Consider the following 20,705-nt stretch of genomic DNA (forward strand, 5'->3'; position numbering starts at 1 on the left):
GTTCCCTGGACCCTTGGGAACGGAGACCACCTCCTTCATGAAGTGCTGAGGTGTGACTGTATTACCCAAATTGTCTTCTTTAAACTTTCTTAGCACCACCTTGCACTTGATTTACTCTTGTAATGAATTTAAGTCTTTTGCCCCAACCATTCACTCTGTACGGAACCCCTCACACAACAGCAGTTTCCTTTTCTCTCTCTCCTACTACCTCCATTCTTATGAATTAACACTTCTAATTTTTTTTAATGTTTATTTATATTGAGAGAGAGAGAGAGAGAGAGAGAGAGAGAGCAGGGGAGGGGCAGAGAGAGAGGGAGACACAGAATTCGAAGCAGACTCCAGGCTCTGAGCTGTTAGCACAGAGCCCTATGTGGGGCTCGAACCCACGAACTACAAGATCGTGACCTAAGCCAAAGTCAGATGCTTACCAGATTGAGCCACCCAGATGCCCCAAGAACTAACACTTTTAAATCTTGGTTCTTTTTTTTTTTTAATTTTTTTTCAACGTTTTTTATTTATTTTTGGGACAGAGAGAGACACAGCATGAACGGGGGAGGGGCAGAGAGAGAGGGAGAGAGAGAACAGAATCGGAAACAGGCTCCAGGCTCTGAGCCATTAGCCCAGAGCCCGACGCGGGGCTCGAACTCACGGACCGGGAGATCGTGACCTGGCTGAAGTCGGACGCTTAACCGACTGCGCCACCCAGGCGCCCCTTAAATCTTGGTTCTTAATCCTGCCACCACAGCTACTGTCTACTGCTTTCCTTTCTCCCTCTGTCCCCTCTCCCCACCATCACTCCTCTGTACCCGGAGTCTTTTTTATCTTTTACAACAGACCCTATATTAAAATCCTGCTCTATGCTCTGGAAATCAGTCAGAAATCTGGTGAATCTTTGAGACTTTGGGTGCCTCCACCCTGTAACCAACTGCTCAAAAGATGCTCTCCCGCTTCTAAAGACTCTTTTTCTGTTGGGTTTGATGTGATCCTACATGTAAGATCTGCATATGGAAAACTAAGGCTTCAGCAATACACCCAACTGTGACTTCTTCTTACTAGCAGCCACTTTTTTTTTTAATTAAAATTTATTTCTGATTTCGGATAAAAATCTTATTTTTTAAACAAATAATTATAAAACAAAAACCCAAATAATTATATAGCATTTATTATGTGCCAGGCACTGGTTTCAGGGCTTTAAAAATAATAACTCATTTTATCCTAGTAACTGATCCCATGAAGCAGGTAGCAATTCATGTTAGGTAAAATAAGCCGACAGAAGAAGAAAACTACTGTATGATCTCCTATATTAAAATGAACTTGTCCCAAGTAATTTCTTCAATGTCAGAAAGTTCAGAGCTGCAGAGCTATGATTCATCCCAGGGAGGCTGGCTACAAAATTTATTCTCGAAACCAGGGTCAGCAAACTATGGCCTGAAGGCCAAATTCGTTTTGCATGGCCCCTAAGCTAAGAATGATTGGGATTAATAAAAATCAAAAGAATTCATACTTCCTGATACATCAAAATTAGATACAATTCAAATTCAAGTGTTCATAAATACGTTTTTTTGGTTTTTTTCTTTAAATAAGCTCTACACCTAACATGGGGCTCAAACTTGACCCCAAGATCAAGAGTCACGTGCTCTACTGACTGAGCCAGGCAGGCACCCCCATAGATAAAGTTTTAACGGAACACAGCCACATTCATCCATTTATGTAGTGTCTATGGCTGTTTTCAAGCTACAAGAGCAGAGCAAGTAGCTTTGACAGAAACTGTATGGCCCCCAAAGCCTAAAATATTTATTATCTGAAAACAGTAAATTTTTCAGGAAAAAAAAAGGTTTACAGAAAAAGTTTGTCAACTTAACTAAATCTTGGGTGTCTTTCAACTAAATAATCAGAAAAACAATTCATAAAAAAAATTATGTAGATGTTTTCTTTAAAGAAAACACTACAAATCTATTTTGGTAAAGCAAGAGATATCTGTACAAGATATTTTTCTATTTGTCCAGTCCATTCTCCACACAGAGCTGAAGGTAACATTTAAAAAATTTAAATCTGAACACCTAGATGGATTCCATCACATTTACTGGGTATTAAATCTCCCTCCCTCCTCCCCCAGCCTCACCTGAACCACTGTGGCCACACCTGCCTTGGCTGGGAACTATCACCTGCTCCCTGCTGAGACTCTGAGATCAACCCAAAAGGGGCTTCAGGGCTTTGGAGCAAGACTCTCCCCAGTCTCACATCAAGGAGGCCTTCTGCAACCACTCCATTTAATTAGGGACCTTGTCATGTGGGGTTGGTTTTGTTTTCATTACTAGACCCTGCTTCACTATCCTTTTAGTGCTCACACTTTGCAACTGTTCATTAATTTACTGGATTGTTGTCTAATTCTGCTAGGAGACTCTAAGCCCCAAGATGGCAGGGATTTGTCCATGGTGCTCAGCAAGGAACATCCTAGCACCCCACCAGATATACAGAAGGCACCCCCCACCCTCCAAATTCTGTGGAGTAACACAACAAAGAAATGTTCCACTGTTTTTTAAAAATTGTTATTTAAGTAATCTCTGTACCCAATGTGGAGTTTGAACTTGTGACCCCAAAATCAAGAGTTGCATGCTCTGCTAGAAATGACCTACTCTTAAACTTACCAGCTCTTCTCTACCAGAAGGGCTACATGTTAGATGTAAATAAAACTTGTATATTTTCATTTTTTTTAAGTATTTAAAAAAAATTGTTTTAATGTTTATTTATTTTGAGAGAGAGAGACAGAGAGACAGAGACAGACAGAGTGCAAGCAGGGGAGGGGAAGAGAAGAGAGAGAGAGGGAGACACAGAATCTGAGGCAGGCTCCAGGTTCTGAGGTGTCAGCACAAAGCCCGACGCGGGGCTCAAACCCACGAACTCTGAGATCGTGACCTGAGCCGAAATTGGAAGCTTAACCAACTGAGCCACCCAGGCACCCCGATATTTTCATTTTTTTAAAGTAATCTCTATATCCAATGTGGGGCTCAAACTCACAACCAAGACCAAGAGCCACACACTCTACTTACTCAGCCAGCCAGGCACCCCTGTGTTTTCATTCATTAAAGGTAAAATCTAATTTGTGATTTTGCAACATCAATCTTAAGTGTTTAAATTTTCTTTGAATTCATATCAGAATAAATACTCATTTATACTAATCTGAGATTTAAGGATCTGCTGCATAGTCTGTGAAATAATACAAAACGTTCAAATGAAATGGTACCTTATCAAAATATACTATATATTTTCTTTACATTTTCCAATACCTGCTTAGAGCCAATTAATTTTGAAATCTGTCATAATCATTTCCAAGTGCTATGGTGCAGTTTGCCTTGTAGTATCTAAGACTGGAAAAACAGTGCAGTTTTTAGTAACATGTTTAAAGAACAGTCATTCTCTCCTAATGGAGAGAATCTGAAGCGCCTTATAATTATAACAAGTTAATTACAAATACACTGTTAAAAGTAATATGAAGGGTGTTACAGGGGATAACTCTAGCGGTAAATCCCCACCCATCGAGATTCCTCCTTCTCTAGGAACTGCCTTCACTTAAAAGTGGTGGCCAGTAGCTAAAGTCTGCACCTCTTGTCCCTGGCCCCCTAGCTGGGTCCGTGAGAAACTCTCCCAGGGAAACTGGGTCTTTAAACTGAGAGACACAGCATAAAAGCAATTGGTAGCCAAGTCCCTTTCCAGAGCAGTAGTCTTAAGTCCTGAATCACTGCTATGGAGAGACCCCAGAGGTGGCCTGGCTCCTGTCTACCAGCTACGGCTTCGGTTTTTTGGGTTTTTTAATTCTTTCTGGAATTCTATGAGATTTCCAAGAATATATCCAATAAATTTCCCCAATATATATATATTTTTTAAATTTTTATCTCAATGTGATTGGGTTTTTTAATGTAGCTAAATGAGTCTTAACTGGTACCACCCTTCCCAAATAAGACTGTTAGGAATTAAGTGGAGTGTGACCCAGCCAACCACTTTACCTATCACGGATCAAATGGTAGCTATGAACAAGTGTAAAGATGTGTGTCCTCTTCAAAGTCACCCGTTATTGTTTCTGCTAGATACATAAATCAAGTACACGACGGGGAAGGCCTGGTTTTTCCACCTACATGAAGTGCTAACAATATGCCACACATTAGTAATGATACCTTAATCCTAAGAAAACATAATTTCAGGCCAGAATTTATAGACATTATCAAATTAATTTGAGTTCTGGTAGCAAACCGTGAGCTCCCCCCATGCTGGTGCTGGGAATCCCCACAGGTACAAGAATGAGATGGGATTTTCTTCAAGACCTTCTGTGTAACAGAGGCTCCTTGATCTTTCTACCCCTGGATTTTACATATATTTCAGGGAGCTTAATGATGTAATGACTTAGGGATATACTATTTGCTTTTCCATATTAAAACTCAATCTTATTTAAGTATTGTCAGAGCTATAGAAATAAATTTTTATTTTTTGAGGCCAAACAACAAATGGAGCTTTTGCCAAGTAAGTATGAAACAAAGACAGACAGGAAGGAAGGAAGGAAGGAAGGAAGGAAGGAAGGAAGGAAGGAAAGAAGGAAGGAAGGAAGGAAGGAAAGAAAAAAAAGAAAATCATTATTTTCCATTTTTCAGGCAGAGCAATCTCTTATATTTAGCTTACTTTTTACTAAATAAATAAAAGGTGAAGGGAGCGAAGGGACATAGCTTAAAAACTGCTTCAAACAAAACTGGACAAATTCTTACAAATAACATTACAGCCTTCAAGAAATCAGTTTCTGAGCAATCTATTAAGACTCATAATAGATTTTTAAAAGTAAGAACTTTTAAACTGACACATTAGACGTAATTTTACTGTGATTTTGTTTGTTTCAGAATAAGCTTCTGTTGTTATAAACTAGTAGGAACAAAAAGGCTTTCCCCGGTATTTTTCTTTACTAGAAATACTATCAGAAAAAATAGCATTAACACTATGAGAAAGATAGCTAAAAAACATTTTTCTTTTCATCACCAGGCCGTATTTGTGCAAAAAGAAATGAAACCACAACTGGTGTTTATGTTCATCTTTCCTTTTACCCAAACAAAAAGACTCTTTTTGGAAAAAAGGAATTCTATAGAACTTGAAGTAGAAGTACTGCATCCAAAAGAAAACTAGGAAAAAGAAACAGTCAAAATACTTCCATTATGCCTTCTGTTGATCTATATGCCTGTTAACATCTTTTATTATTATATTCCTGATCCAATACAGGAGTATAATTTAAAATTAACTTATTAATTACATACCCTGGACTCTGCATCATCTTCTTCTTCATCAGGATTATAAGCTTCGGCACATACTATAAAAATAAAAATGGACATTTGATGTTTTTATCAAGAAACATACTACAATAAATATACCTTAAAAAAATAAATGAACAAAAAGAGAACCATGGTATAAAACAACATTAATTCATTTCAGCCAGGGCAAGCAGTCTACACCCCAAAACCAATTTCTTATTTCAATTTATAAAAAATTGATTAAAATATAAAACAGTACTTTATTTTTTTTAATTTTTTAATTTTTTAAATGTTTATTTATTTATTTATTTATTTATTTTTTGAGAGAGAGACAGAGCGTGAGCAGGGGAGGGGCAGAGAGAGAGGGAGACACAGACTCTGAAGCAGACTCCAGGCTCAGCACTGTCAGCACAGAGCCCGACGTGGAGCTCGAACCCACGAACCAATAAAACAGTACTGTAAGACAATGACAATTGCTTTCTACTTTCTGTTACTCAAAGAAACATAGCTTCATCTGTTCCACCTTCATTTCCAAGCTCTAGAAATGCACAAGATTTAAAAATTCCTCAAAGAGACACCAAAAAAAGTCTAAGTCTGCTATGAGATGATTAACTTAATTGTACAGTTACGAGTACCTACCCTAAATTACTCATAACCCAGTCTTCCAAGGGCAAATATGATTAATGTGCTCATATTCCTTTCTAGTTTTTATTCTGAGTTGAGTTCATACTGTATATTCAGTTAATAGCTTGCTTTTTTCATTTAACACTGTAAGAATTGCATATGCCATTAGGAACATTTTGCAAAAATTGTTTTAAAGACTGCTGATTATCATAAACTAACATTAACCACTCCCATAATGCTAGACACTTAGCTAGCTTCTATTAAAAGAAGCTTGCAATAAACCTCTTCACGCATAAATATTTGTCTACATTTCAGATTATGCTATGGGAATTATTCCCAAACGTAATTTTTGGGGACTAACAGGTATGACAATTTTTTAAGGCATACTTATTACCAAGCTTCCTTCCAGAGGGACTGTACCCATCTGCTGTCCCACAAAGAAGGTATAAGACTTCTCTAAACTATACAACAGAATTGGACGTTACTGCTTAAAATCCTGCCTATGAAAAATTTATTTAAAATTTTAAAAATTATTTTGAATTTTAGGAGCACCTGTGTGGCTCAGTCAGTTAAGCATCTGACTCTGGATTTTGGCTCAGGTCATGATCTCAGTTTGTGAGATACAGCACCGTGTTGGGCTCTGCACCGACAGCATGGAGCCTGCTTGGGATTCTCTCTCTCCTCTCCCTCGGCCCCCTCCTCCTCTCTCAAAATAAATAAATAAAAATTTATAAGTAAATAAACAAATATTATTTTGCATTTTAAACTATGTTCAAATGTTTATAAGCTGACTATATTTCTACCTTTGTCTTTATATATGAGGAATTTCTGTATGCATTTGGTTTTCTTTTTGATTTACACCAGTTTCTTAACACCACTGGCCTATTTCTCACAGTCATTTTATCCAGTGTGCTTTTTTACCTACAATTACGAAGTTTTCACAAGCTAGGCATATTTATTTATTTTTAATGTAGTGAGATCAAGGAAGAAAATTCCTCTATACAATTTAAACTCAACATTAAACATCCCCAAAATACCACTGGTTTTGAGCTTAGAAACTCCTTCTTTATTTACAAATCTAAAGATTTACCTCTCTTGCACTTTTTTAAAAGTAGATCTTTTTACATTTGCCCTTTAATTCATGTGGACCTTTATTCTGCTGTAGACGGGAGAAATTTAAAGAACAGAGGTTCAGTGAGCAGCTGACAAATGTCTTTCCAGAGGCCTCAGGAGTCTATCATCATTAGTACTACTACTGCCCTTATTATTAAAAAAATTTTTTTCCCAATGTTTATTTATTTTTGAGAGAGAGAGAGAGAGAGACAGTAGGGGAAGGACTGACAGAGAGGGAGACACAGAATCCGAAGCAGGCTCCAGGCTCCGAGCTGTCAGCACAGAGCCCGATGCAGGGCTCGAATCCACTAACTGTGAGAGCATAACCTGAGCCTAAGTCTGATGCTTAACCGACTGAGCCACCCAGACACCCCAACCGCCCTTATTATTATAAAACCTAACATGTGCTTTCTTTTCTCCAGGCATTACTCTATATACACCTTGGCCAGTGAGTGATTTGTAACCAGGACCAATTCTGTCCCCAGAGGACATGTGGCAATGTCTGGAGATACTCTGATTGTCACAACTGGGGGGTGCTTAGGGGGAAGCTGCAGGCTACTGAGGGATGCCAAAGATACCAATAAACAAGCCACAACGCATGGGGCAGCTCCCCTTCCCCACAACCCACAATCACCTGGCTCAAGCTGTCAACAAGCTGTGGGTGAGGAACCCTGACTTAGTGTATATTTTCTCATTCAATCTCACAACAACCCTAAGGTAGGTTTTCTATCACCAATCGACAGATGAAAGGCTAGGGCACTAAGAGTTTATGTATCTTGGCCCAGATCACACATTTTAGTTCAACAGGACCAATACCTGATCACAGCATTCATTGTCTGGCTGACCCCAGAGCCCTTGTTCTTAACTAATGTTCTGCTCTGCACTTGACTCTGGTGAACTCACCAGCCTAATGCATGGACTTCAACCTTCTATCTCAGAAACTGAACAGAAGCGGGGGCCTGTCTCTCAGGGGCAAGCTCCCATTAAAACACCTCACTGATGCATATCGCCAGAACACCAATTTAGTAACTCACCCCTGAATCAAGTATGGAGTCAGCATGACCAGCTCTCTCCCTGCAGGAAGACCATGGAAGAAGCCAAATCACAATTAAAAGGCTGCTCAATGAGAAAGAGCTAGAGGCAGAGAGTGTGTCTAATAAAATGAATGTTTAGTAGCATCAGTCTGGGACAGCTTGAGGCTTCCACAGACACCATACAGATGGTCCTGCTCTTGTGGCCTACACACTTTAATCCTGTTGGCTGCAACTCTTCCAGAAGCATGAGGACAACTACTTCTAAAGCTTGGCGCTGTAAACTTGTTTTTATAGATGACCAATCTCACAAGCAGGACTGCTACATAATAAGCAGGACTCAGTGCAAAATGAAAACACAGACCTGTTTTCCAAAATTAAGAATTTCAGGAGGGCAACAACAGAACATTAGACCAAACTCGGGGCCCTTGTAAATATGGGGCCCATGTGGTCAGCACTGCTAATGGGATCACATATTCAATGAGCTGGTATAGTAGGTAAATCCTTTAGTGTTGATCTTAAATTTTAATGCATAGAGGGCAATCTTAATTCTCTAAAATCTCTAAATTCCAATCCCCTAACCTCTGACAAAAATTATGAGTAAGAATCTACTATATTTCTAAATAGCTTATTAACTGTCCCAGTATTGTTATTTAACACCCTTCTAATTTGTGAATCTACAGCATTGCTTATTTGTTTCTTGGCTGCCCATTTCCTTGAACTATTTACTGTGCCAATATTACAAGGATTTAGTTCTTGGCATTTATGTGCAACTGTTTCACTACATTACAGTTCATCTCCCTCCTCCTACAGCCAAATCAAAACACAGCACATGCAGTCTTGTACGCTGCCATGGTGTTTTCCATCCCCCAAATCTTTACTTATGCTGTTTCCTGGGACTGGAACTCCTTTCCAAGCCATCCTTTCTCTCCAGCCCCAACTAAAAAGTTAGACAAGAGGCACCCTCCTTAGAGCTAGTTTAGGAAAACCCATTGTGCACTCCCTTTGCCCTGACCCAATACCATGGGCAGAGATCACAGTTTTCACTTAACACTCTGTACTCTCCCAAAGGTGTTACTATCTGCTCCCCCTTGAGGCTGGGACTTACAGCCCATCAGGAGCTAACTGTGCGCTCCTGTTCCCTCTCTAGTTCCCTAGCATGGACCTGGCATGCCACCTGGCTCAAGGCATACTTTTTTGAATGAATGACTGATTAATGAACAAACAAGCTTGCAAGGTCTTTGAGGGCAGAGATGATACCTTGTTTAAGGATCTCCTAATATTCTACCTACATTATAGACTCTCCAACACAAGTAGAATAAATGAATGAATAAAAAGTTGTCCTTCATGGGGCGCCTGGGTGGCTCAGTTGGTTAAGCATCTGACTTCAGTTCAGGTCATGACCTCACAGTTTGTGAGTTCAAGCCCCCCGTTGAGCTCTGTGCTGACAGCTCAGAGCCTGGAACTTGCTTTGGATTCTGTGTCTCCCTCTCTCTCTGCCCCTCCCCTGCTCACACTCTGTCTTTCTCTGTGTCTCAACAATAAATGTTTAAAAAAAGTTGTCCTTCTTTGCTAAAATGTCTAACACCATTTGTCCAAGAAATGGAAACAGAAAGAAATGAGAACTTTCATCTGTTCACCAAGGGGCCTGGCACAGAGATTAGAAGCTCAGGAAATATATGTACAAGGAATGAATGGATGAAGGCTCTGTACCTGAAGGACCCTCAAACCAAAGCCTCCAGCTACTATGAGCTGTTTTGTATTCTTTGGAAAATGTATTTACCTTATCCCTCCTGGGAAATCTGAAATTGAGCCTGAAACTATATATTCTCTTCTTTGTGTGGCAATTACATAGTAGGAAGGGCCAGAGCCTTATTCTTTAAGTGAACCCTATATTGAGGCTTTCCTGCTATATTCACATTATCTATTTGGACATCTAGAATGGTCTAAGAATTTAAGTTGATTCCCACATTGTACTGTGATATACATGTATTACATAGCCAGTCACCTGTCATAGTTTGCAGGACAGAATAGGAAAGTGGGAACTATATTGACTCTGTACCTTCTGGAGCTTGGCCCTCAATCTTCTCATGTAAGACACACACACACACACACACACACACACACACACTCCTGCACACAGTTAACCCGTGAACAATGAAGGGGTTAGGGAAGACAACCCCCATGCTGTTGAAAATCCACATATAACCTTTTTTTAAAGTAGACTTCATGCCCAGCACGGAGCCCAACATAGGACTTGAACTCACAACCCTGAGACCAAGATCAAGAGTTGGATGCTCAACCAACTGAGCCACCCAAGCGCCCCTAAAAAATCCACCATATAACTTTGACTCTGAAAACTTTACAAGAAGCCTACAGTTGATTGGAAGCCTTACTGATAACATACACAGTTGATTAACCCACATTTGTATGTTATATGTGTTAGAAACTGTATTCTTATAACAAAGAAGGCTAGACAGAAGAAAATGTTATTAAGAACATCTTAAGGAACAGATAATACATTTACAGTACTGTGATGCTGTACCAGGCTTACTGAAAAAAATCCATGTATAAGTGGATCTGAACAGTTCACACCTGTGTTATTCAAGGATCAACTGCAGTGACAGCCAAGGTTAAGGGATTTTTTTTCCCATCATGACACCAAATACATGTTGTTTCTCCCAACAGCACTCCTCCGACTCTCTGATACCAACTGGATTGTCTACCAATCCAATTTAATTGATACTATCTACCTGAAGTTAGTGTCAGATGCCACAAGTCAAAGGGCTCAGTCTTGCAGGACCAACCCCACTTCAGATGCTGATCTCGATTCCCAGGCCACTAACCAGTTATAAATTGAGGGTTCTCATGACCACTCTGGTTCCATAATTCACTAGAATGAATCACAGAACTCAGGAAAGTGCCTTCCTTACTCTTACTGGTTTATTATAAAGGGAACAACTCAAGAACAGCCAATGGAAGAGATTCACAGGGCAAGGTATGGGGGAGGGGCAGAATCTCCAAGTGCTCTCTGGGTATGCCACCCTCCCAGCACTCTGATGTGTTCACCAATCTGGAAGCTCTCAACCCTGTCATCTACAGTTTCTTCTTTTTTTTTTTTTTCCCTTTAATGCTTATTTTGAATTTTTTTTTTCAACGTTTATTTTATTTTTGGGACAGAGAGAGACAGAGCATGAACGGGGGAGGGGCAGAGAGAGAGGGAGACACAGAATCGGAAACAGGCTCCAGGCTCTGAGCCATCAGCCCAGAGCCCGACGCGGGGCTCAAACTCCCGGACCGCGAGATCGTGACCTGGCTGAAGTCGGACGCTTAACCGACTGCACCACCCAGGCGCCCCACTTTAATGTTTATTTTGAGAGAGAGAGAGAGAGAGAGAGAGAGAGAGAGAGAGAGAGAGAGAGAGAATCCCAAGCAGGCTCCCTACTGTAAGCACAGAGCCCAACGTGGGGCTTGATCCCACAAACTGTGAGATCATGACCTGAGCCAAAACCAAGAGTTGGATGCTTAACCAACGAAGCCACCCAGGTGCTCCTTGTCATCTAGGGTTTTACTACACAGGCACAATTAATTAAATCACTGGCCGCCGGTGATTAACTCCATCTCCAGTCTCCTTCCCCTTCCCAAAGGTTGGGGTTAGGGCAGAAAAGTTCCAAACTTCTAATCAAAGTTTGTTCTTTCTGGCAACCAGCCCCCATTCTCAAGCTATCGAGAAGCCCCTCAGCCAAGAGTCACTGCGTAGCAAATAAATTCCTATCACTCAGGAGATTCTAAGGGTTTGAGGAGCTCTGTGCCAGGGACTCAGGACAAAGACCAAGTACCCTTCTTATTCTACTGCACAAGGGATTACAGCACCTCCCAGGGGTTTTCACCCAGTGTCCACTGTACTTTGTTGGAAACGTATAAAAATTTGTTCAAACAGCTCTGCATCGGACTAGTTTATATAACCCGTGCTAGCTTGCTGCCTAACAAAGCATATAGGAGCCAGCCTGAACTCCGTGAGCCACTACACTGGGCCTCAGCACCTGGCACAGAGCCCTGCGCACAGTACACCCTCAATAGATATTTGTCAAAGGAGGAAAAAGCAAATGTGGCCTGTACAGAGAAACTGCATGGTTTAAAGGCATTTAACCTAGAAAAAAATCGATTCCTGTAAAATACATTAACGTTCACTTTTCCAGTGTTCTCAGTACAGTAAGATTTTAGCATATGTATTTAAATGATAATCAGCTTAAAACAAAGCTCTGATAAAAAGCACAGGTGCATTAGACAAGAGTTCTGCTGCAATACGGTTAAACTTAGCTTATTGAAGTGGAAATGCCCTCCTACAAAGGGAAAAAAATTACCCTTACAAATACTAGTAAAAAGCAAGATTAGTTGGGGGAGAACACAAAAAAACTACTTTTGTGTGTGTGTGTGGGGGGGGGGGGTAAAGCACATATATATACACAATACACAAACAGATATACAGTACATGAGTGGTATTAAAATTTCATTATGGAGGTGGGAGGGATGAGGGAAAGGAGCCTAAAAAGACTTTGGGGGAGAGACAAAAATAATAAAAAAGCACCTGGATAAGATGCACTACTTCCAGCCAAATAAAGGCACAGTGACAGTCAACGGACTCTCCCCCTCCCCCACCCACATTTCTGCCCTGGTAGGGGTGGTGTCCATCTGCTCTGACACATCAGTGAAGATCCTAACTTTGAATTCACGGAGCAAAGGCATTTGGACACATCTAACAATGGAGAAGCTCACATTTTGATCCCAAATCACGTTCAAGCAAAAGAACCCATCGGAATTTTTTTTTTTAATTTTTTAAGTTCATTTTTTACTTATTTTGAGAGAGAGCAAGAGAGTGAGCAAGTGAGCACATGGGAGGGGCAGAGAGAGAAGGACAGAGAGAGAATTCCAAGCCAGCTCCACACTGTCAGCACAGAGCTGGATGCAGGGCTCAAACCCATGAACCGTGAGCTCATGAGTCGGATGCTTAACCAACTTGAGCCACCCAGGCGCCCCTCCATTGGAATACTTATTTATCATTAAAAAAATATTTTGGGGGCGCCTGGGTGGCTCCATTGGTTAAGCGTCGGACTTCAGCTCAGGTCATGATCTCCCAGCTTGTGAGTTCAAGCCCTGCATCGGGCTCTGCACTGACAGCTCAGAGCCTGGAGCCTGCTTCGAATTGTGTCTCCCTCTCTCTCTGCCCCTCCCCTGCTCATGCTCTGTCTCTGCCTCAAAAATAAATAAACATTTTAAAAAATTAAAAAAAATTTGAGAGATGATGCAGAGGAAAAGAATGCTGTAGAAGCACAGGGGAAAACGAGTGAGCAGCTGCTTGGAGGACAGAGGAGGTTTCACAGAGAAAGAAGCCCCCTGGCAGTCAACAGGCAGTGGGAAGAAGTGGGAGAAAAGAGGAAACTGTTTGGTTCGGTGTGGCATTTCTAGCACTTAAAACAGTAGCTGGCACACAGTCAATGGGAACAAAGATGAGTGAGGAAATGAATAGGCATTTTAGTGGTGAGAAAAGTATGATTTTCTTTTGATCTTAGACCTAGTGAAACTGCATCTGCCAGGGTAGGCTGGCTTATACTACAGTAACAAGCATTCCCAAAACGGAGTGACTGAAAACAAGAGTTTCCTTCTTGCTCACAGGATATGTCCATGGATATGGCCATATCCACGTCCCGTGGGTACTTTGCTCCCTGTCATCTTTGTTGAAGGCTGTAGGCTGACAGAGCCTCCACCATTTGGAATGTCACCGGTCCCCAAGGCAGTGGCAAACTGCTCACTGGCTCCTGGTTCAAGACCCAGCACCCCAAAACATGGCACCTTATTTGGACTGCGTTAAGCCGAAGAAGTCTGACAAAACGGCATGAGCAAGAAGGTCACTCTGACCTCCCCCACATCGCCCTTTTCCCCTGAAATCTCCCAGGTGAAAAATACCTTTCCTGTACCAGGAGGAAGGGAGACACCCATCCTTATGAAAGACAAGGAAGTTAGGGCCAAGAAGGCTGTATAAACAACCCTTGTTGGGACACCAGGGTGGCTCAGTCAGTTAATAGACTGACTTTGGCTCAGATCATGATCTCTGGGTTTTTGAGTTCAGCCCTGCGATGGGCTCTGTGCTGACAGCTCAGGGCCTGGAGCCTGCTTCAGATTCTGTGTCTCCCTCTCTGTCTGCTCCTCCCGTTTGCATGCTCGCTCTCTCTCGCGCTCTCTCTCTCTCTCTCTCAAAAATAAGTAGGGGTGCCTGGGTGGCGCAGTCGGTTAAGCGTCCGACTTCAGCCAGGTCACGATCTCGCGGTCCGTGAGTTTGAGCCCCGCGTCAGGCTCTGGGCTGATGGCTCGGAGACTGGAGCCTGTTTCCGATTCTGTGTCTCCCTCTCTCTCTGCCCCTCCCCCGTTCATGCTCTGCCTCTCTCTGTCCCAAAAATAAATAAACGTTGAAAAAAAAAAGAATAAGGTGAAGAGATACCACAAAAAGGGCCTGAAGAATAATTTTGAGAATATTTTGATATCCATCAACATTTTAAAGCCCATGTATGTGTTTACTATTTTTAAGTTAGTTTTTTGGTTTTTTTGTTTGTTTTTTGAGAGAGAGCATACATGCACAAGCGGGGGAGAGCAGAGAGAGAGGGAGAGAGAGAATCCCAAGCAGGCTCCACACGGTCAGCACAGAGCCAGACGCAGGGCTCGAACCCACAAACCATGAGATCGTGACCTAAGCTGAAATCAAGAGTCAGATGCTTAACCAACTGAGCCAGCCAGGCGCCCCTGAGTGTGTTTACTGTTAATCACCATAATTCTTCAATGATATGCTCCAGAACTACCGAGTAGCAGACAAGTAGGTCCATTTGTTGTAGAGGAGAGTACTATAATAGAAATTATATTTGTGTTTTGCTGAAATAGTCTAAGGAGGATTTGAGCATTACATTTGATAAATATTATGGGTTTTCAGAAGTTAACAGCCAAGGAGAAATCAAAAAAGAATTTTCATACTTTGATTAAAAGTCAACAAACAGCTTCCCAAGAGCACAAAAGCTCAGTTCTTAGAATTTTGTTTTGGTCTGAGACCTTGGATCACAGTAAAGTAACATGAATATAAATGCTAGCTGATAATGAATGATATACTCCTATTTACCAAAACACAATTCTGTCCTTCAGATGTAGTAGAGCTGGGGCAACTTAAAGCTTCTGAATAATTTAATTTGTTTACTGTTTTTGAGACTAATGCTGCTTAACATGTACCTATGAAAAAATTATAGGAATAGAAACACTACAGGGATTCTTCTCATAATTAATAAATTTTCAGGACCAGAATCATTTGATCAGATGGCTCTAGGATGTGAATTTGGGATTAAATATGGCCAGAATTATGGGAAAAGAGTTTGGTCAATTTCCAGCTTCCAGGTTTAGTAATAAAACTACCAAATGTAAGCATTAGGGGAACACCCTTCAATTCAAGCCTATGTGATTATCAGAAGTATAATAAGAATTTCAACGTTATTTTAGAAAAATATGACCAAATTGTAACAAAACAGTACATATCAATATCCAAAGACTTAAAATATATTATGATATATATTCACAAGTAAATGCAATTCAGTCTAGCTTATTCATTATTTAAAGCCAAAAGAAATAAATCCTTACAATAGCTTAATAGAACTTTCCTCCTGAAGAAAAGAAAATTTCCATTTCTATTTTATTAAGGGAAGCTTTAAAAAACTGTCAAGATCTGTGAGGTGATAAATGACAATGAATTTAAATTAATTTTTAATTGAAAAGAAAAATTATACAAAGACAAAATGAGAAATACAAAAATAAGATAAAATAGCAATTACACATTTAAAATCTAAAATTAGCAAAGTTACTTGTTTTTTTTTTTTTAATAAAATCCAGTTTTAGAGACGATGCCTATTTTAGAATGAGCTCTTTTATATACTGCTGGTGAAACTCTAAACTGGGGGTAGGGCTGGATGGAAGAGTCAGTTTGAAAATAGTAGGTCTTGAAAATGCTCATATCGACTTCAACAAGTGCTCTTCAAGTAATCTGAAGAGATGACAGATCAAAATAGAAGAAATCTGAAATTCAACAATAAACAATAAATTAATGATATCTATCTATCTATCTATATATATATATATATACTACTGATATACTACGAGTCCATTTAAAAATTAAATTTTGGTGGCGCAGTCGGTTAAGCGTCCGACTTCAGCCAGGTCACGATCTCGCGGTCCGGGAGTTCGAGCCCCGCGTCAGGCTCTGGGCTGATGGCTCGGAGACTGGAGCCTGTTTCCGATTCTGTGTCTCCCTCTCTCTCTGCCCCTCCCCCGTTCATGCTCTGTCTCTCTCTGTCCCAAAAATAAATAAACGTTGAAAAAAAAATTTAAAAAAAAAAAAAAATTTAAATTTTATAGGAGTATATAATGATACAAGAAATGGTCACTAAATCTTAGTAGTTGTATTTATTTATTTATTTTGAAAGTAAGCTTCAAGGGGCGCCTGAGTGGCTTAGTCGGTTAAGCGTCCGGCTTAGGTCAGTCGGTTAAGCATCTGGCGTAGGTTGAGCAATCGGCTCAGGTCATGATCTCGCGGTTTGTGAGTTTGAGCCCCGCATCGGGCTCTGTGCTGATAGCTTGGAGCCTGGAGCCTGCTTCAGATTTTGTGTCTCCCTCTCTCTCTCTCTACCCCTCCTCCGCTTGTGCTCTCTATCAAAAAATGAATAAATGTAAAAAAAAATTTTTTTAAGTAAGCTTCAAGACGGGTACACAGTTTGGGGCATTGGGTGGTTCCGTTGGTTAAGCGGTCAACTTTGGCTCAGGCATGATCTCTCAGTTTGTGACTTCAAGCCCTGCGTGGGGCTTTGTGCTGACAGATAGGAATGTGGAGCCTGCTTCGGATTCTGTGTCTCCCTCTCCCTCTGCCCCTCCCTGACTTGTGCTCTGTCTCTCAAAAATAAATAAACATTAAAAAAAAAAAAAGAACCAAATGAAATTCTCGAGTTGAAAAACCTAATAACTGAGACAGAAAATTCACTAGATGGGCTCACCAAGTTTGACTTGGCAAGAGAAAGAACCAAGAAACTTGGAAGACAGAGCAACAGAAATTACTCAATCTGTAAAATAGACTTAAAAAATGAATAAATAAAAGACAGCCTCAGGGACCTATGAGACAACATCAAGCATGCTAACCTACACATAATGGCAGGTCCAAAATAAGAGAAAAAGGGGCAGAAAAAAATAGGAAGAAATAATAGCCCCCCAATTCCTAAATTTTATGAAAAACATTAACTACCCAAGAATCTCAATGAAACTTAGCCTAGAATAAACACACTCCAAAAAATCTATAGCTAGACACATTTTAATAAAGTGTTTAAAAATCAAAAACAAAGAAAATCCTCAAAACTGCAAAAAAAATTTATCATATACCAGTGAATAATAAAATAATAGTTAACCTCTCATCAGAAACAATAAAGATCAGAAGGCATTGATGCCATATTCAAACTGCCAAAAGAAATTGTTTCACGAAGAATTCCATACCCAGCAAAACTATCCTTTAAAAATGAAGATAACATGAATTCATTCTCAGGTAAACAAAGACTGAGAATATTTGTTGCTAGCAGATGTGCCCTATAAGAAATACTAAAGGAAGTCCTTCAGGCTAAAAGGATACATCATCAGATGCTAACTCAAATTGGCAGGAAGAAATGAAGAGGGTTGGAAATGGTTAATATGTGAGTAAATATACAAGACTGTATAAACACACTTTTGCTGTTTTTTCTCTTAATTTTTACTTTAAAAGACAAGATGGCATAAACCAATAACTATAAAACTGCATTACTAGATTTCTAACATACACAACGCATATGTCAATAATAGTACAATAGTGGCAAACCGTAAGAGACTCTTAAATACAGAGAACAAACTGAGGGTTGCTGGAGGGTGTTGGGTGGGGGATGGGCTAAGTGGGTGATGGGCATTAAGGAGGGCACTTGTTGGCATGAGCACTGGGTGTTATATGTAAGTGATGAATCCCTAAATTCTACTCCTGAAACCATTATTACACTATATGTTAACTTGTATTTAAGTTAAAGTATCAATCAATCAATCAGTAGGAAAAAAAAAAAAACAGCACAATGGGCTGATGGTCTAACTACTTCCTCCTAGTTCATGTATCTTGGTAAGGCCATCTGATGATTACATGTGGCTATCCCCAGAAAGAGACCACCTCTTCTCAGTATGTTCCTGGGTAATGACCAAGGTGAAAGAGGTAAAGAGGATAATATAGAGCCATTTTGAAACTTCAGGATCCCAACCTGACCATTCCTGGGCATGATGTATCTGTTTTCCACAACATATAAAGCCCAAACTCTTACCAAAGCCCATAAATTCTAACCTTATTAGAATATTCACTATTATTTCAACCTACTATCATTTCATGTGGTTTGCTCAACTAGAAATTCATTTCTTCCATGCCCACCTCTCATAAGCCTACTCTTCCCTCAAAACTCTCCACAAATGCCACCTCCTCCCTGCCACTTTCCCTAAACACACAAGTTAGGATTAAATGCTCCCTTCTGTATAAGAAAATGGAACACACCTTTATTTATGTCTTAATTTCAGTGGAATCACACATTGTGTGGGGGCTGATGAGGGAGCATAAGACAGGCTAGGAGCAAAGTACAAGCTAGCACACTCCCTCCCCCCAGGTGGGATATGTGTTACATTTCTTAGACACTCCTGGCTCCCCCAAACCAAAGTAAACAAAACAAATGGTTAACTGATAGAACTCACAGTCATGCAGGACATGAGTTTCTATCAGTTTACAAATATCTTAGTGAATTACAAGAAACAGGCAATCTTATCAATAGCCTAATCTCCAGAAACCTATAGACTCAGTTTCCTGGAGCCCCAACATCATCCTTCCACTGAGATATGGGGAACAAAAGCAAGAAGGAAAAGGCAGGTAAAATTAAATTTCCTTATAACCTGCAGCCCACTGACAGATGCTTGAGGCAGGCAAAGTAAAACATTTCTCCAGGAACTCCCTACTGTCTTAATGTTAATGCTTTTCCAGAGGGAAAAACTATCTTAAAATGATAATAGCAAGGTCTCAGGTGCCTTAGGAGTCCTCTTTAGCATATCAAAGTCCTCCCATTTGACTTTACCTCCCCAGTTCCACGGAATAACCAGTCATTCTTCACAAAGCTGGTGTAGCTCTTCCTACCCACAGGTCCTGTGCCCATGCTTTAATAAAATCACTTTTTTGAACTGAAGAGGTCTTCAAGAATTCTTGGGGCGCCTGGGTGGCTCAGTCGGCTAAGCGTCCGACTTCAGCTCAGGTCACGATCTCGCAGTTCATGGGTTCGAGCCCCGCGTCAGGCTCTGTGCTGACAGCTCAGAGCCTGGAGCCTGTTTCAGATTCTGTGTCTCCCTCTCTCTCTGACCCACCCCGTTCATGCTCTCTCTCTCTCTGTCTCAAAAGTAAATAAAAGTTAAAAAAAATTAAAAAAAAAGAATTCTTTCTTGGCCGTCAGCTCCAAACCCCATGAACCCCATCATCACCCCAAAATCTCATCAGGGCTAAATTCTAAATACAACGTAAGACACAAAAATCTCCCAACAGTCAATATTATTCTTGAAAATCCGACATGAGGCCACTGCTGAAGACGGTCATACTGTCCCACAGTAAGTCCACAACAGTGGGCTTTCCCTCTAGCATTAAAACTGACTGCTTTTTCTTCTGCTGAGCACTGCAAGTTGTTGCTGGCTGACATTCAGAAGCCGTTGTATGGAAAATTGATACCTTTAAACCCTAGAAATGCTTATACCCAGAGGCATGCAGAAACTGAGATTCACATCTCCCCCTCACCCACTGATGGCACAAACTCCAGTGGAATGTCTACATGCTCCTTTGAGCTCATGCTCTGCAGAATGTGTATAGTGGAATCAGAGTGGAATTCACCATGACCCAACTCCGCTGTGCTGGCCTCCAACTGGCTCATTGCGATGAGGGACAGAAGCAGAAAAATGTTCACCTTTAGCCTAGTAAGGCAGACCTACAGCCTGCATAGTACTGATAAGGTTCAAATACATACTGGTTGCTACATTCTTAAAGGGTCGTCGTATGATTGCCTGTACATCTCAGCCGATACTTAATATGAAGCTGAGTGGTAACCACCAGAGAAATCTCGCCAAAGTAGTTTTATGAGTATAAATTCAAAGAAACATTTATGATCTGATACTCCCATACCCCCTTGAGCACTAAACATATAACTACTAGCTTCATACAGCAGCAAAAGGGAAGTTCTTTCTGGCCACAGGCCCTGTCTCCGTAGTATAATGAAAGCACCTGTTTGCTTTTGAAAAGGTCTCAGGAATTCTTTCTTGATCATTGGCTCTGGACCCCACATCAATGGGTCCAAGGTCATGGGTATGTGGCCAGGTCCTCCAGGGGCTAGGTTTACAAAAGTAAATCTTCACCTCTAGCAACCTCACAGTATGCACAGAACACTGCCTTGCAAACAGTGAACAATAAATGCATTTTAATTTAAGCAAAGTGACAGCACAACTAACGAGATACAAAGCCAATCCCTTCCAAAGTTACCAGAGTGTAAACATTTCAAAA

General features: G+C 40.6%; 1 protein-coding gene across 2 annotated transcripts in view; it reads right to left on the reverse strand.

The window, feature by feature from the left end:
- The window catches only part of PRKAR2B (protein kinase cAMP-dependent type II regulatory subunit beta), a 101,223-nt gene that overhangs the window by 31,820 nt on the left and 48,698 nt on the right, over positions 1–20,705 (reverse strand). For both annotated transcript variants that reach the window (XM_047841892.1, XM_047841885.1), the window contains exon 3: positions 5,292–5,344. In XM_047841892.1, coding sequence (XP_047697848.1) covers positions 5,292–5,344 — 53 coding nt within the window. The remainder of the gene's footprint in view (positions 1–5,291; positions 5,345–20,705) is intronic.

Source organism: Prionailurus viverrinus, chromosome A2 (genome assembly GCF_022837055.1).
Source record: "Prionailurus viverrinus isolate Anna chromosome A2, UM_Priviv_1.0, whole genome shotgun sequence".
NCBI lineage: Eukaryota > Metazoa > Chordata > Mammalia > Carnivora > Felidae > Prionailurus > Prionailurus viverrinus.